This window comes from Rutidosis leptorrhynchoides, chromosome 6 (genome assembly GCF_046630445.1).
Source record: "Rutidosis leptorrhynchoides isolate AG116_Rl617_1_P2 chromosome 6, CSIRO_AGI_Rlap_v1, whole genome shotgun sequence".
Lineage (NCBI taxonomy): Eukaryota > Viridiplantae > Streptophyta > Magnoliopsida > Asterales > Asteraceae > Rutidosis > Rutidosis leptorrhynchoides.
Genome location: NC_092338.1, coordinates 381,727,542 through 381,746,231, shown reverse-complemented (window position 1 = coordinate 381,746,231; position 18,690 = coordinate 381,727,542). Strand labels below are relative to the sequence as shown.

Sequence of the window (18,690 nt, the reverse complement as noted above, 5' to 3'; positions counted from 1 at the left end):
ACTTCCAACTCCTCGTCGTGAGTCAATTTCTATTCTATATTATTTACTCTATTATTCATTATTTTATTTATATTTATATTACTATTTATTTATTTTTATGTTTATATACATACATATATATATATATATATATATATATATATATATATATATATATATATATATATATATATATATATATATATATAGAAGAAAATTAAAGTGTATGAATCTGCATGTTTCCCTGCTATCTCTCTCTCATCTGGTGAGAGAGTTTGACAGAAAATCTCCTCTAATCTGCAACAAAGTTCTGATCTCATGGTGTTTCTTCTTTCAAAATTACATTTTTGCCATTCTATCCACTATCCATCCTCTCTGTATCCACATCTTTTCTGTTCCTTTTATTTATAATTAATTAAATAAAAATAAATACATACCTTTACCTTAAATTTATAAGACTAGTAGTTACACCTCTTTTATTTTTTATCACTGAAATCAATCTACAAATTCTCTCTCTAAATTCCCTCACATCTCCATCAAAATCCAAATCAAATCAAATCTCATTCTGAAATCAAATGTTGATTCGTTCGTTTAAATAACGAATCAATTGATTTATAGATGCTGATTCAATCGAATTAGAGAAAAATGCGAGTGAAGGAGATGTATCCGTTATGTTGTATATCATTAGAGAGTTCAGAGATCGGAAATAATTCGCCTGAACCGCGGATGACGTCACTGTTGAGGTCATGTTCGGTTGCTGATATAAGATCCGACGGCAATGTGGTTGGATGGCCGTCATCCGGATCCGATTCCGGGTCCGGAACTGGTAGTAGTTTTGCAGGTGTTTTATATAAGTGGACTAATTATGGTAAAGGATGGAGATCCAGATGGTTCGTTTTACGAAACGGCGTCGTTTCGTATTCCAAGATTCAACGACCTGAAAATTTAACTGATGTTAGGTTCATCGGCGATGTTTCTTCCGGTAGACTTAAACGTCTTAATAGTTGTGGCAGCAGTAGACGTAATAATAATAATAATAATAACAGTAATAATAATAATAATAATAGTAATAATAAACATCAGAAAACACTTGGAATTGTTCATCTGAAGGTATAAATTACAATATTTAATATTTAATACGGTTTGTAGGATTTAATGATGTTATAAGAGTACTAACAAATGTACATTCATTTTAGGAAATAAGATCGAGGTTTACTAGCTCTGAAGATGATGATTATTAGTTATTATTAGTATTATAAATGATGATGATGATGATGATGATGATAATTGAGAGTAGATTATTTATGTAAAAGTTAGATTAAAAGGAAAAGGACTAAATGGGATGAGGGAAGAAAGGAAAAAAACTGGATCTTGGGGTCACATCAAGAGGGCCACAAAAAATGGCTATATCCAATAGAAAATGTTTATATTTTTGTGAGGTGTATAGGCCTACTTGTTAATCAAATAGTGTGACACTAGCATCCCATTTTGTGCTTATTTGATCAAAATCTGGACTAGTTTTTGCTCTGTCCTTGTATTTCATACCCCTTTTCATTTCTTTTGGATCTTGTCTTTTGGTTAGTCTGTCTCTTTCATTTGATTAAAGTCTATATACTACTACTACTACTATGGAGTACTACTTTTGTGACTTTATATATATACAGATTTTATCTTTATCCATATGTGACTTTTCGAGTATTATTGTAGCCTGGTTTAACTTTCTTTTTTCACTAATTGATTTTGATAATTATGACTTGCAAGTTCATTCAATGTTCAGCTGGAATGGTGGGTGAGAATAATTTAAAGATCACAACTTTAATTAAATACACTAGAGTTGAATAAAATGCTTGGTTGACTATACTCTGTTTGGGCATTTTTTTGTTATGTTATTGATTGATCTGTAACTGAATCTATGTTCAAACATGGGCATTATGGTAATTTCATTGATTGATGCAGATCTCGTCTTTTCGAGAGAGCAGATCGGATAGTAGACGGTTTTATATATTTACCGCTACAAAGACACTTCACTTGAGGACAAGTTTGAAAGAAGAACGAGTTGCATGGATCGAAGCTTTGGCGTCTGCTCGAAATCTGTTTTCTTTAAGAAGAATAAATGATAAGTTACCAATTATACCCACTGATATATCACTCTCAACTGAAAAATTAAAAAAACGTTTACTCGAAGAAGGCACGAGTGAGGTGTTAGTGAACGATTGTGAGAAGATTATGCTCTCTGAATTTTCAGAAATTCAAGGGCAAGTTAGAGTTCTTTGCGAAGAACGTTCGAGTTTACTTGACACCTTGAGGCAACTAGAGGTGAATTTTTTAAAACTTTATTTTGGTTATGATTGTTAGTATTTGATTTACCTTAAGCGAGTATACTGGGAATCTATCAGGCTGCTAATATTGACACCGAAGCTTCTGGAGTTCCTGAATTTTCAGATATTCGACGCGCAAAATATAGTGGTAAGTTGTGATTCATTCACCATTTTACACAGTTTTTATAAATTATAAACGCAAGTTTGTGAATAAACAGAATGGAGTACAACTGAATCATCGGATGATGTGGAGAAACAAGAGCTTGAAGAAGTTTCAGAAGATGAAGAAGTTTACTTTTTTGACACGGTAGATCATTTTTCTAGTTCAACAAATCAGTGTGATGTTATGGAGGAAATAAAAACGAATAATTCGCAATTTGAAAGAAGAAAAAAGCTTCCTGAACCAGTCGAAAAGGAAAAGGGTGTCAGTCTGTGGTCAATGATAAAAGACAACGTTGGGAAGGATCTTACACGCGTATGTCTGCCTGTTTATTTCAACGAGCCTATTTCGTCTCTACAGAAATGTTTTGAAGATTTGGAATACTCTTATCTTCTTGATCGTGCGTATCAGTATGGAAAAGAGGTATAACTTGTAATCTATATCTTGATGTATTCGATTAATGTACTCTTGAAATGTGGTAGAAGTGTAATTAGTTGTGTAATTAGGGCAACAGTCTCCAAAGAATCTTGAATGTTGCAGCTTTTGCTGTGTCTGGATATGCATCCTCTGAAGGCAGACATTGTAAACCGTTTAATCCTTTACTTGGGGAAACTTATGAAGCCGATTATCCTGAAATGGGAGTTCGATTCTTCTCTGAAAAGGTTTGTTGTTTTACTTTAATCGTATATATACGAACATAAAAGGGCGTGTTTGCGTATGTGTTCTGAAAGTGACTACTAATCTAGAATCAGATAATCCGATTTAATCTAATGGACTGAAGTAAATAGTGTTTGGATGTGTTCTGGATGCCTGAAGTAGTAATAATCAGATCATTGAGTATTTTATTTACAATTCTGATTATTTAATAATCCATAACATAAAATAACAAATTATTTTAAAAAAGTGATAGCATTTGTCAATCTGTAGTTTAAAGATGACTGGTTCCAAAACACAAATCAGAACAACCCCACTTCCAAAATATAATGGCGAATGCAGTTAACAGTCATTATGAACAAAAGCCTCAAACTTTTTTGTTTCTAATGATAATATTCAATTACCATTACAGGTTAGTCACCATCCGACCCTAATAGCTTGCCATTGTGAAGGTAGAGGGTGGAAATTTTATGGAGACAGTAATATAAGATCGAAATTCTGGGGCAGATCAATACAGCTTGACCCGGTTGGACTTTTGACCTTGGAATTCGACGATGGTGAGGTTTTTCAATGGAGTAAGGTAAACGAATACTAAAGTTTCAATATTTATTTGTTTTACCGTTCAATTTGTAGTTTTACGTAGTAAATATATCATATATGTGTTTGTACTGTTGGCAGGTCACCACCAGCATTTATAATCTTATATTAGGAAAATTATATTGTGATCATCATGGACTTATGCATATACGTGGTAATCGGGACCTGTCTTGCAAGCTCAGGTTTAAAGAACAGTCGATTCTTGATAGAAATCCACACCAGGTACATATGAGGAAAGTTTGTGTTGTCTTTTTTTCACATAAAAGGCTAATAATTTAACATAACAGTCGGATGCTTATTTTAACAGGTACACGGTTTTGTTGAAGATGCAAGTGGTAAAAAACAAGCCACTGTATTCGGGAAATGGGACGAAAGCATGTATTATACAATTGGAGAGGGGACTAGCAAGACAAAGGATGTGGGTGAAGAAAACTTATTGTGGAAAAGAACTATGCCCCCGATTAATCTAACACGTTACAATTTAACTTCGTTTGCTATCACATTGAATGAGTTAACACTGGGAATAAAGGTAGACATCACATTAAAAATTTATATTGTTTTCTATGATTCATTTCTTCCTGTGTGTGTCTGCGTGCAGCACACAACGCAAGTATGTATATCACATTATTAATTGAGTTCATAATTGTATCTGATTGTGTGTGTTTGATAATGGATTAAGGAGAAACTTCCACCAACAGATTCAAGACTTAGACCGGACCAAAGGCATCTGGAGAACGGGGAGTATGACATGGCAAATGCTGAAAAGCTACGATTAGAGACAAGACAGAGAATGGTATGTATGGATCTCAAGGCATCTTAACTTTTCGTATATGTAAATATATCTAAATGCTAATGGAATTTTTACACACATCTAATTTTGTATCCATTTCACTCATAAGAAATGCAAACTTCTAAATCTTCAATGATTGATCTTTTTTGTCACCGGTAAAAGTAAAAAATATTGGAAACTCTCTTTTCTAACGAAAGTTAATGCAGTTAACAACCATTTTATTTTTTTCCAAAATAAATTAAGTTCAAGTCAGTTACCTTGTGGGTGAAAACAAGTGAAAATTGGTTGCTGTAAATGGAAATGTTTAAAATTCCAGTGTTTAAAATAAGAGCTTGTACCTTTTTACGAGTGAAAGAAAATGTTAGCCATAACAGAAATTTTTGGAAAGTTGGTTTTGGTTTTATGCAATTTGCCTTAACTTGAATGATTGACTGACTGACTTGATTATGCAAAGTATCATATAGATATACATGATAATGATATACTATTCGATGCTTTACAATATTTTTTTAAAATCTTGTAGTCACGCAAATTACAAGAAAACGGATGGAAACCGCGGTGGTTTGAAAAAGAAGACGAAGATGGAACCTATAAATACGTAGGTGGATATTGGGAAAAAAGAGAAGAACAAAGTTGGGAAGATTGCCCTAATATATTTGGCGAATTCAGTGAAGACATTGTTAATAACTCCACATGAATTTGTTAAAGGTAACATATCATTCTTTAAATTCTTACCACTACTTCACTTTAAATATCCATTTCTTATGTTAAATACATAAACACCAAAACAATGCTACTTTGATTTTGCAGAGGTGTACCACTTCAGCGAAACTTAGACTAGTTCTTTGAGATTTTTATTGTAATGATATCAAGATTGTTTTCAATCTTTTGGTTTGAAAATGGAGATGTGATGGTCTCCTCCACGGCCCGTAGCCTTTGTAATTTCATATATAGTGTAGCTGACATAGTAGCAAATTAATTTAGATGAGTCTGTTCTTGTATTGTTTTGCATGATAAAAATAAATATGGAAAAAAAGAGTGAAGTGCCCAAATTGTCTAAAGGAATTGAATAGATAGAAGGTTTTAAGTTGTTAGAGAAGATTGTATTTAGGTAAATTGTTAAAGCAAATTGTTGTATGGTTAAATTTTGTCAATGCAATGTCAATCTCAAGTTTGTCCATTTTTCAGTAACAGTTGTACTTCTTTCTACTTGATTTTTTTTATATGATTTGTATCGAGTTTTTTTCTCTGGATTTTGAGGAGTGTTTGATTTGTTTTGTTGACAACTGTAGGTTGAAGCTTCTTGTTTTTGGTTCATGTTCTTGATATATATCCAATAATTAAGTGTACTTTTTTCTGGTGTCTTCTAATGTTAAGTAGAGGTTCAAACCATATACAAACTTGTTTCATGTTTTTGTTTTATTTTATTTTTGCTTATGTAAATATAATAATACTACTACTCAGTAAAAACAAACTCATCCCACTAGGTACTTAATTGAATAAGGTTTCTCCTATTCAGTGTACCTAGATAATGAGTATTTATTACTCAAATGTACTGTGATTGACCATTTTGACCCTTTTGTTGACTTCAACTATAATACGGAGAAGAAGCTAATACCTATGGAAGACCGACTTTTGTAGAAGCAAATGATATAACCGAATTTGTATCCAGTTGAATCATTGATTTTTATCTACTGTAACACAACTAGGAGACAAGCATTCTTTATAGTATGGCTAACGCTCACTCGTAAGTGGATTAAAGATAGACAGAACTCACTAAGACGTAAAATCATCCACGTGTAATGCCACCAAAATGTACCTAAATAGGTCTTCTTGCTAGTTATTCAGTAAAATTCCCTTTTCTACCTAATAGACCTAATTATTACGTCAACACAACCCATTTATTTATTTCATATGCTTTAGCATTGTAACTTTGTAATACTCTCGTACTGATCGAGCCAAAACAACTTGAGTGCCGTAGTAACACTCCGATTGGCGATCGCCGATCGGGCACCATGAATAATCCAACGTGAAATGATGATTTCACAAGGGTGGTTAAAACTGTGAAACAATTGTATTTTTGGATTAGTATTTTCCATATGGTAATTTGCAAGTGTGTGTGGATAAATCCAATTACGCCATTAGGGAGTATTTATAGGTGATTCTCAGAATTAACAGTGTTCATAAGGGCTTCAGTTTTGTTACAATGTGGGCCTTATAGGCGAGTAGGTCCAAACTCCAAAACATTATTGGGCTAGAAGGTAATGTGTATGTAGTATATTGGAACATAAAAACCACTAATTCCTTTTCATTACAAGTATTCACCAACTTTTCTCACATAGAGCCTGTTTACTTTTTTTCTCATCAAGTTTTATATGGATATAGATGGCAGTATGGATATTGAATAGCTATATGTAGTAATCAATGAATGATTAATGTTGTTTACTTTTTGTGCTGAATAAAAAGCCTTAATAATAAAATTGACTATTTTACCCCTAATAGAGAAAATTAAAATTTACTCCGTACTTCGTATGTAAAAGTATTCACCTGATGTTATCACATAAATAATGAAATGGATAAAATAATTTAAGCAATAACATAAATTCTTGAAAGTTCTGTCATTAATTGACTGCAATATTTTTCTAAATCTCAACAAGTTGCACCGCTGTTTTGGATTTGAGTTTGGTAGAGTTTTGATGGTTGATAACACTCATCGGGTACCTTCATTATTTATCTAATTGAATTAGGGATGTTGAGTTTTAAGTGGAAATTAATGAAGAGGTGTGGAAATAAGAAGGATGTAGAGGTGAAGAAGAGTTGGGAAAAGGTAATAGGAGTATTGTTTAAAGCATCTTTTGAACTTTGAAGAAGAAGCAGCGTGAACAAAAATGAAAGGGAGAAGAGAAGGACATTACTGGAAAAATATGAGAAAAGAAAGGCAAGATGGAGACAACACACCTTTTGTTGGTGAGCGAAACAGGTGTTGGGTCAATTGGGCCCATCCATTAAGTCTCTAGTAAACAGCAACAACTTCTTACCGAATAATCATCTCAGAACATTAATCCTCATTAATGCTTAAATAAACAGGCCCATAGTTTAAAAAAATCTCACTAATTTCATTTGTCACCGTTCAGAAATTTTCTCTCTCCAGAATAACCTCTTCTAATGACAACAACAACAAAACCCAATACTACATAAGCGGTGTAGGGGGAGGTGAGATGTAGACAATCCTTCCTCTATCCGAGAATAAAGACAAGTCATTTCTCCGCCCAGAGTGAAACACTCTTAAAAGTAGAGAAAGTTATCACTCTCTCTATTCAACGGATAGAGAGATTGCAAACCTCTTCTAATGAGTTAATATATAAAGTGGCACTTGTAATGAAAAATCTGAAAATGAAAATAGACCTTAGAAGTGGGAGGGAGGAAGTATATAGTATTGTATATGTAGTATATTGGAACATAAAAACTAATTTCCCATCAAATGTTCTTTTAGGATGCCACTTAATAAGCGACTGTCCTAAAAATTCCTTTTTTTGTTGCTCTGTGACCTGCTCAAGAATCACGTTACACCCAACACATTAAGATAGAGAAGCTTCTTATTCAAATCATTAAAGCCTTTATAAACAACAAAAAGTGGCCATCTAACTTACATTTCCATTTTTGTTCCTTATTGTATTTCACAAAAAGTTAGAACCAAATAAGGCATATTATATTATAACAAACAAAAGGTGAGAAAAAGGCAAGTTAAACAATAAAAATGCCATTTTTATGCATGGCCTACAAAATCATCTTCTTCCAACTCAATACCTTCTTCAGCAAGCCTATGCTCCTTATAAACATACCATCTTGCACCCACAAGAAATAACCCTATGTTTAATACACTTAATATTGCAAGTAACCAATAAAAGTTGTAAAGCTTCCCTTCGTTCAAATTATCCGCTATCCACGGATGCGTATCTCCTGTAATCTTGTGCACAATCGTCACTAAAACAGAACTAAAAAAGAACCCTAACGATAACGTGCTTAAAAACAATCCGGTACTCATTGTTTTCATTCCTTTTGGACACTCCCTTAAGAAGAAATCTAGTTGTCCCATATAAGTAAACGCCTCGCCCGACCCCACTAACAAAAACTGTGGGGCCAACCAAAACACCGAAAGTGGGACAGTTTTGGATGAATTCTCTACTAAACCATGTGACCGAGCCACATTTAATCGCTTGATCTCAGTTAAGGCGGCTGCAACCATAGCTAATATGGATAGGGTTAGTCCTACTCCTACGCGTTGCAATGGGCTTAGCCCTTGTGGATGTTTGAGGAAACGTTTGGCAATTGGTGCAATTATACGGTCGTAAATTGGGACAGTTAAAAGGATGCTTCCAACGAAGAAAACAGTGAGGGAAGCTGCTGGGATTTGGAACGATTTTCCGATGTGTCTGTTCATTGTTGTTGCTTGTGACACCGAAAATGTAGTCATTTGGGCATAAACTGTCCAAAACAATATTGTTGTAGCCCAAATTGGTAGCATTCGAACTACCAATTTAACTTCCTCTACATCAGTTAATGTCGAAAGACGCCATTTATCAATAGTCATCATTGATTCGTATGATCTTTCGGTATCTTTAATCGCTGCCTTGTCAAGAAAACTGCCAAAAAAAAATTAAGAACCATCAATTATCAATTAATCATATTTATTTGAACCTTACAATTTTATTTCTTTATCAATAATATGTGATTTATGAACCTTATTGTTTCGAATATATTACAAAAATGTAGTATTCAAATTATTCATTATTCATATATCTTATTAAAATCACTAAAACATTCAAATTTTAATGTTGGCATCTTGGGTTCAGATCTCATTTTCGAGTCTAAATGACGAAATACTAATTTATTTATATATAAATAATATTAAATATGTTTCAAAACATTGCATTCGGAGTAATAATTAACGATATAAATATAAAAGAAAATTTGTGGTGTACATATTATTCTCCTTTGCTAATAGGGGACAAAAGATGCAAATATGCACAAGAATTTTGGATTTCACGTTGCAAGTAGATATAATATCAAGATTAATTGATTGATATATGACAGACTGTTGACAACTTGATAAATTAATCTTGTACGTATTATGTTTTCTGTAGAACAACCAAGAAACACATGCATATGCACTTTGTTATGTAAATCTATCAAAACATGTGTTTTTGTAATGGTTTTATCTTGTAGTTCAGTATAGTTTTAGTTTGTGGTAGCTCGTATAGTTTTTTTTTTTTTTTTTTTTTTTTTTTTTTTTTTTTTTTTTTTAATAGCGATTGGATCACCCGAGAGGGACTAAACCACCCGTTGCGATCATCTCCCGTTTCGACTTAGTGTAGTTTTTTTTAGTTTCGAGCTTCTTTCCGTTATGGTTGTTTGTTTGGTTTTCGTTTCTTTCATCTTTCGATGAAAGGACCTTGTTATATTTTTTTTGTTATTTTCGAGAAAAACAAATCTTATAGTTTAAGCGATACCTTATTCCGAGTTACTTAAAATATTATCATAATAAACGATATCTCGACTAGAACTTGCCGGCATAGCCCAACGGGTCTCCCCCATGTACTTTGTGTCATGAGATATGATGAGTTCGATCCTTAGGGATGACATGATTTTCTTTAAAAACAATTGAACACCGATAATGGTGGTTTATATTAACCATATAGGGAGGTTTTACCAGATTCATTTACGGACATCTATTTAGGAACACTGCCCGAATGGATGTGTTCCCGGGTACCGTCGATCGGGTTCGGGTTTCTGCCCGAACGTGTGTGATACGTGCAAATGATGAGGGTCTACTGATGCCAAAAAAATAGCCGTTAAAAAAAAAAAAAACGATATCTCGACTAATTTAATCATTATAGTAATACTTCTACTAATGGGTTTGTGATAAAAGTTACCTTGATGGTACTTAAAACCGTGTCGTTAATAACGATAATACAATAAACAATTGAAATATTAACTACCGTGTACACTTTTGTGACATATAATTACAGTTATGTTCCTAGGATGTTCAACTTATTATTATTATATGTATAATTAAGGTTAAAATAGGTAATTAGGTGTACATGAATCAAAAAGTGGTGTGTGAGAATCATCTCCCTTAAGATATTAGTACGAGAGAGTAATTTATATTATTATAAAAAGGTTAATTAAACTATTTTCTAATAGAGACTTATAAGTTTTTAGACTTGTTTTAGTAAGACAACGAGGTAACATCGCAATTAGTTAATAAGACCGTTGTAATATGTATCTTTTGTTCCCTCTAGTTTCTCCTAGAGGTTTAATAATTAGATTATTTTTCGTTCAAAAACAAACAAACAATGAGGTAACTCTTAGTGGTGGATTTAGGAATCTTCACTAATAGTACATGATAATAATAGTCTATCAATTGGTATCCCTAGTTAAAAGCCGGAAACTTTTATATCATTCACTCATGTCACTAGTTAAAGCTAGGTCGAATATATTTTACATTAGATAACGTATTTTACTGGTTGCACGTGTTACGAATGACAACGATATACATCTGCCCCTGGTAATTATAAATGACCAACAAAGTAATGGTGTTTGATGGAGAAAAGTATTAAGGTTAAACTAATTATTTTTTAAAATAATACACATTATCATCATCTCCACGTTACAAGAAAAATCGTGACAAATGACGATATTCTAGTTACGACATATTATTTAGTCATTAATAATGATGTTTAGTTAACATTAAAAAAGTCGCCACTGAATTTTGGTCACTGTACGATATTAGTGACTAAACAAATGGTCACTATAATGACCAATTTTAATATTTTGGTCTCTAATAATTTTTTGTGACGAGAAGTGACCAACTATATTGCTCACTAACTCTATTTAATGACCAACTTAGTGTTATTCGTAATCAATAGTACACTCATCATTAAAATTCATTTTTCTTGCAGTGTCTCTGCGTTATATAATCTAATGCTCCATATTATACAAAGAGTGATCTACCCATACTCTATCAATTATTATCTATATATCACCAAACATATTTTATAAAATTTTAATGTATAATACTTTAAAATTTATTAGTGATGTATGAATAGAAATTAAGGAGGTAATTCTTACACTACAATATTTAATTACAGAATATATATATATATATATATATATATATATATATATATATATATATATATATATATATATATATATATATATATATATATATATATATTTAAAACTATGAAAGTGTTGTAAAATACAATGCTTTAAAGTATGTTTAATGATGTATAACTAAAACATAATAATAAAACTTTAAAACTTTAATAATAAAACTTTAAAGTATGTTTAAAATATGTTTAAAACTTTAATAATAAAACTTTAAAGTATGTTTAAAACTTTAATAATAAAACTTTGAGAAATATTCATTTGAATCGATAAATTAAGTAAAATTCAAGGGACCAATAAGAGCGCGCCATGTGGCGTGAAAATCACATTTGATTGGAAAAAAAATTCAGAAATTTTTTTTTATAAAATTTTTTTTCCGAAAATTTTTTTTTTCAATTTTTTTTTTTACAATCACGTGTGATTTACATGCACAATCATATGTGAATGAATTGTACAATCACATGTGATTGGATTTGACATGCATAATCACATGTGATTGAGTTTACAATAACATGTGATTATGTTTACAATCACATATGATTGACATGCAGAATCACATGTGATTTTAAAAAAAAAATTCAAAAAAAAAATTTTCATAAAAAAAATTTTAGAATTTTTTTTTCAATCACATGTGATTTTCGCGCCACATGTCACGCTCTTATTGGTCCCTTGAATTTCAAGAAAATTAATAGATGCAAGGGATTACAACTTATAAAACTTTAAAATATGTTTAAAATATGTATAACTAAAACATAATAATAAAACTTTAAAATATGTTTAATGGTGTATGACTAAAATATAATAGTGTAGATAATAATATCACTAACTTATTTTTATCCTATAAGATTTATGGATGCACACGAACTACATACGACTGGCTTTTGTATGTACAAGACTTTTTGAACTTGGTGCAACTAAAAATGTGGTCCGTGTTAAGTGAATCAGGAATCACGTCTAGTATCACGTGCATTCAAATTTGTACATATTTGTATATTGTATATTGTTTTATCAAGGGAGAAAAACAAAAGTATAAATAACGAATCCGAATATCAATAAGGTATAAAATTAAATCATCAGAAATCAGAAACCTAGCTTAAAATAAATAAATAAAAAAAAAAAAAACGGAAACAAATAAGCTAAACTATGCAAACATCTAAACACCAACGGGGTGGATAAATAGCTAACAAAGCTAGGTAGAACAACAAGGCTAAAATATATAACTCTAAACTCGGAAGCAGAGAACAAAAAAAACCTTGACCATCACAAAACTTCGTGAGAGGCCACATAATTAATTTCGACTGCAAAAACCCGAAATCGCAACCGAAAAAGCAGGGACCCGAAGAGAAAAAACTCACGACTATAAGCAAAGTCATCCCACAATCTGAAACTCGATGGCCAACAACCCTCTCACCCTTTATAGACAACGGGCATCCGACACCAACAATGTGATGGACCACCCGACGAAGGGTGAATTCCCATGAAGATGCCACAAACAGCCGCAACTAGTGGTCACCTCCAAAGGGTGGTGAAACTGCCGCTAACATCAACAGGGGCGCCACGTGGAGGTGATGGAAAATGAAGCAACACAAAACAGGAGCAGCCGGTGGCCACTACCAACAAGGTAGTGCATCACCAACCACCACCATCTCAGATGGCTGCGGTGACCCAACAGCCGGAGAGCCGCTCACATTAGAAGGAAAAAGAAGATCCAGGCAACCGCCAAAAAAGACCATCGCTCAAAATTGCCGAAAAATAAATATACGAACCTGCTGGAAGAAAAAAAAGAAATCGGAGGAACCAGGAACTAGATCAGGGAGAAAAGAGGTTGAAGATGGACCTTCGGCGAGATGCCAGAGGCCGGCAGTGTCGAGAAGTAACTAGGTTTCTGGTATGATAATGAGAGCAGAAAGAATGTTAAAAAAGATGAAGACGTGAAGAGAAACAAGGGATTCATGCAAACTGAGAGAGAAACATTCTTGGTCCTGTGGCGAGAACAGTGGCGAACTTACACTATGAGGAGTGGGGTCCCGTGACCCCGTTAGTCTGGAGTTTTTTTTTACGGAGTACTCTTCAAATTGTACATGACACCACTAATTTTTTTTTCAGGACCCCATATATTTTTAGGATTTATAGTTTTTTGGAGGTAAACAACCGGTAAAATACCCGTCAAATATAATTAGTTGTGAAAAAAAAATTAGGACCCCATTAAGTTTCAATCCTGAATTCGCCACTGGGTGAGAAGTTGACATCCAGGGTTTGAGAATGCGAAGAACAAATAGAGGAAACTTATGATGTATTTATACTTGTATATTTAATGTTAATTGTATCTTGTTTATATTTATATTCACGTGACAAATACAAAGTGGTTCTAAAGCAGGGTCAGATTTTGGATTGTGCAATGTGTGCAGTTGCACAGGGCTCAAAAATTATAACTCAACAATATATATAAGATTTTGAAAATAAAAAAGTTAAATACCGTTGTATTGATTGATGGTAGTATTTTATAACTTTTTTTTTGATATTATTGATTTTTTTTTTTTTGAAAAGCAAGAATTATATTACTCTAGAATAATGCAGTACATCGCATAATACGTGGACACGAACTGGAACACGAGTATAAACAAACACGAAAGGGAGCTGCTAAGGGTGCAACTCGACACTAAACAACAGAATCAGGAACATTATATATGATTGAATTTATTTTTATATATATGAAATAAAATTTGTATATACAAACTTACTTTTTATTATTTATTAAACAAGCCTATAACATTCATGTTTCAAATTTTTTGAAAAGGTTAAACGATAGATGGAATTATTCCGGGGTTTGTCGTGTTGGATAATGTGATTTATATATCATAACCAGCTATATATATACATGTGTACATGTTTATGTTGTTAGATACTTATACCTAGATTCATTATAACTACGCAATCATTAAATTATTGTATTACTCCGTATATTATACGGAGTATATGTATGTATCAAAGATAGGACTATAATTTACGGCAATTAATGTTGCCAATCAATATAGTAGAAATATTATTCAAAAACTGATGATCCAAATGATGCATGTGATCAAATATCTAAATAAATATATACTCCGCATTTTATTTGATAAACTATTTTAAAAATATTTAACGACTATTATTTTGTTGTCCATTGATTTTTGATGATGAGGTCGTTTTTGGTTTCGAACTGTATATCATGTATAATAAGATTATAAATTTATCTAAAGATAGATAGCCTTAAAAGCTATACTTGAGATAAATTAAAAATAAGTATGGTACATGGAAGTTAGCAAGATAGTTATTTGTGGTGGTTATTTACCATGTAAGTTATGGATGTCCAAAATTAATAAACATAGTCTCTAAGGCTATGTTTAAAAAATCTCATTATTAACAGTTATTTCCATGCGATTGATTAATATTAATAATTGTGATTAATTAACTTCTGAATAATGTATTTATTAAAGTCCATGTGAAAACAAAGGTGGTTTCTAATTTGTATAGAGTAGGGAGAATTATTGGTATAAACAATTAAGAATATTGGTGGCATGATTGGCGTATTATTCTAGTTGCTTTAGTTTGGACAAAAAATGGCACCCACAATATTAATTGGCTGCCAATTCTACACCACATGATCAATCCTTCTTATATCTTTTTATTATCAGTATTCAAAGTATATTTTTTATCCATTTTTGCATTGTAATATAATACTATTATTATTTTTATTGATGATGATTGATGATCGAATGATTAATTATGGGACCAATACGTAAATAAGTTTTCCCATCTAAATCACACTTAATCAAGATCCACACTTATTAACATATAATTACGCACCCCATATGCGACCTAATTTCACTTAACAAAGAAAAGTACTACCTATCATTTCGAAGTATTCTTACTCAAATAAGAGCAACTAATGGTAAAATCACCATATATTTTACCCTCATGTGTAAATCAAGTGCAAAAACTTAACGGACATATACGATGGTTGTTAGGAAATCAAACTACCTGTGAAACGTGTGGATACTATATAGATTTCCTCAGAGAAAAAAGTATTGGACTTTTTTAACGACGATATCGACATCGAATGATTTTATTTATCACCTACACACACGTTAGGAGGAAACTCAATTCGTGAAGATGTTGGCACTATCATCGAAGGTTGAGAAAACCCCCAGAGACTTTTCCAAATCGATGTAGCGCTAGCTAGGTTAAGATAGCACTTGCCATAAAGAAGCTAGCCAGAAAGCAAGTCAGGCAGGCGAGCGATAGTACAAGCAAGCTAACACGCGGGCAAGGTTGAAGGGGTCTTGCGCAACCTTCGGATTGTCGCAAGCGCAACCTTAGACCCCTTCGTCGACAACCTCTCATTTGTTCGACTACTAAAAAAATTATTGGACATAGTTAGCAATTTCTAACAAACTACATGGACCTCCGAGTATTTTATCTTAAATTTAATCTAAAACATTAATTAAATGAGTATAGTATTCATTTTTGTGAAATAATGAAATTGATCACTATTTATGATTGATATTAATATAAAAACTTAACTTAATTATATATATGTAGACTACTATAAGAGCATCAACAAGAGCACATATATAATACGTCCCCAAAAAATTTTATTTGGAAGGTATTTAAAAGAAAAAAAAATCATCATCATCATCATATATATATCATAAATATAGATATAAATATAGGTACTATATATATATATATATATATATATATATATATATATATATATATATATATATATATATATATATATATGTGGTGATGGTTCTTCCAATTGGTCATCGATATTCTAGTGACAAGTGGATTTCTTTGTTAGTTTAATAACTTCATAAAAAGCAAAAAAAAATATCATATCATTTCCAAGTCATTTTAAAATGCAAAATATTTCATCGTCAACCTAGTTGATTACTTTCTAAAACTTTATTTTATAAGATTACATGCACACTTTATGTGATTAATTACATGCATATTTATACACATATATATGCATCCATATGCTTATTTATTTAGATAAAAAGTTATCCAAATCAGACAGTTAATTCAGTTAGCATAGAGACAAGTAAATAACTAAAAAACAAATAATTAAAAGAGAAACTCACCGAAATTGTTTGCTATGAGGCAACTTTTGTTTGGTTTTTTTGCTATCAACTTGTGTAAGTTCAATATCATCCACATTGAACAACAAAGAAGGATCAGATGGCAGTTCCATATGTCTCTTCTTCCATGCCGCCACAAAAACCGAAGCAATTTGGGTTAACGGACTACCCACAAGCTTCTTAAACCGGTACCTTTTTGTACCCGACAAGAAAATCAACAACCCGATAACAATGGCACAAGCAACAATCCCATACCCCCAACGTCGACCCAAGTTGTCCTGGATATAAACCATGACTGTAACCGCTAAAAGTGACCCGATACTTATAAAGAAAAAGAACCAATTAAAAAAAGCTGTCATTTTAGTCTTTTCTTCCTTGTTGGACTCATCAAATTGGTCCGACCCGAAGCCAGACACACTAGATTTAAGCCCACCGGTCCCGAGGGCTGTTAGGTAAAGCGCGAGGTAGAGAACTGACACTTGGATTGAGTTGGCTGGCACGCAATCACCATCCGATGTGCACTTTGGTGGTTTTAGGCTTGGAATCGCGGTTGAGAGTGTTAATATTGTCACACCCTATAGATTGATCAATACAAAATATTACTCTGTAGTACTAGCAGTCAACAGCTAAAGCTACATATGACCCTATTGAATCAGATTTTGAATTATTCAGCGTTTCATTATTCTGTTTTATTAAATCTGTTCTTTTACAAAATAATATTTGAGCTGTATATAAGCATATAAGTTTACGTCCTGTTAAGCTTAAAAGATGGGTCAATTAATCCGGTATGTGTAAAGCTATAAGACAGATATAAAATATATGAGCATTTTATTTATATTGTTAATTACTCCGTATTAATTATTAATTGTTAATATGTGTATTGACGGACCCCTTCTTAATTGTTTTACAGTTTAAAAGTGGATTACTTACTGTTGCTTGAACCGCAGTAAATATGGCAATGGTTAGATACCTATAAAAAAATGCAGTAGCATCTTATTTTACTTAATAAATATAGCATCTATTAATAATCTACTATTTTAAATTAATCAACCTATGTTACCTGCCAAGAAAAGTATCAGCAACAAAACCACCAACAAGACATAACATGAAAGAGGTACCCAAGAAATTGGTGACGGTATTTGCGGAACTTGCATTTCCAAAATGCATCGTGTTCGTCAAATACGTCACCAGATTCACAGCGATACCCAACGTCGCTAGCCTTTCTACTGCCTCCACCCCTGATCCGTCAACACGTACATTAACTTCATATTAATTAATTAGCTAAATAAGTATATAAATTATCATAACTAGTTGAACAAAATCATAAATGGTACTCTAAAACATTAATTAAATTATTAACTAATTAATAAGCATGAGAATGGACCTAAAATCATGGCAGCAGTAATCCAGCCACCAGTTGTGGCACGGTTAGCAGGACGACCCTTGTAGTCCCAGGCATCGGGCAAAGTTTTTGCAATGTTTAATTCAGGGAGAGACATTTTATATTTTTTGGAGATATAAATTTTTATATATTTTGTTGTTTTTTGTATAAAGGGTAGTAGTTAAAGTTGCCTAGGATTTGAAGGTGGGGAAAGATCAAAGATATTGTATGGGTATGAGATGCTTAAGATTCCATGAATGTTAGGCAAGACCTAGGTGGGTTTTATAGCCGTGGCAATGTGATACAGTAAATATTAATTATGTCACAATATATTATTATTCGTAATTTATTATTGTTTAAATTATGATATTAGATTATATACTTATATATATATCATCTTTTAGTCCTAGTCTCCTAGAAGATTGTTATACCTCTTGCGTAACTATTTTATTAATTATCAAGTATTTTTTCAAAGTGACTCAGGAATGATAAAGTGTCTTGAATGAGTTGTC

General features: G+C 32.2%; 2 protein-coding genes across 4 annotated transcripts; one reads left to right on the top strand and one right to left on the bottom strand.

Annotated features, from left to right (window-relative positions):
- Positions 1-473: 473 nt before the first annotated feature.
- On the top strand, positions 474-5,200 carry LOC139852025 (oxysterol-binding protein-related protein 2A-like). Of its 2 annotated transcripts, none has more exons than XM_071841239.1 (10): positions 474-1,089; positions 1,936-2,295; positions 2,376-2,445; positions 2,516-2,880; positions 2,964-3,119; positions 3,524-3,691; positions 3,790-3,930; positions 4,016-4,237; positions 4,388-4,501; positions 5,022-5,200. In XM_071841239.1, the coding sequence occupies exons 1-10, from the start codon at positions 625-627 to the stop codon at positions 5,193-5,195; spliced, it is 2,235 nt and encodes a 744-aa protein (XP_071697340.1). In that variant the 5' UTR covers positions 474-624; the 3' UTR covers positions 5,196-5,200. The 2 variants fall into 2 exon arrangements, with proteins under 2 accessions (XP_071697340.1, XP_071697341.1); XM_071841240.1 differs by lacking the exon at positions 474-1,089 and adding an exon at positions 1,702-1,764.
- Positions 5,201-8,237: 3,037 nt separating this feature from the next.
- LOC139852026 (protein NRT1/ PTR FAMILY 6.3-like) lies at positions 8,238-18,412 on the bottom strand. Of its 2 annotated transcripts, none has more exons than XM_071841241.1 (5): positions 18,182-18,412; positions 17,858-18,059; positions 17,728-17,767; positions 16,801-17,372; positions 8,238-9,141 (listed from the first exon to the last, which is right to left on the bottom strand). In XM_071841241.1, exons 1-5 carry the CDS (start codon positions 18,294-18,296, stop codon positions 8,265-8,267), a joined length of 1,806 nt encoding a protein of 601 aa, XP_071697342.1. In that variant the 5' UTR covers positions 18,297-18,412; the 3' UTR covers positions 8,238-8,264. The 2 variants fall into 2 exon arrangements, with proteins under 2 accessions (XP_071697342.1, XP_071697344.1); XM_071841243.1 differs by having other exon boundaries at positions 17,858-18,035.
- Positions 18,413-18,690: the final 278 nt, after the last annotated feature.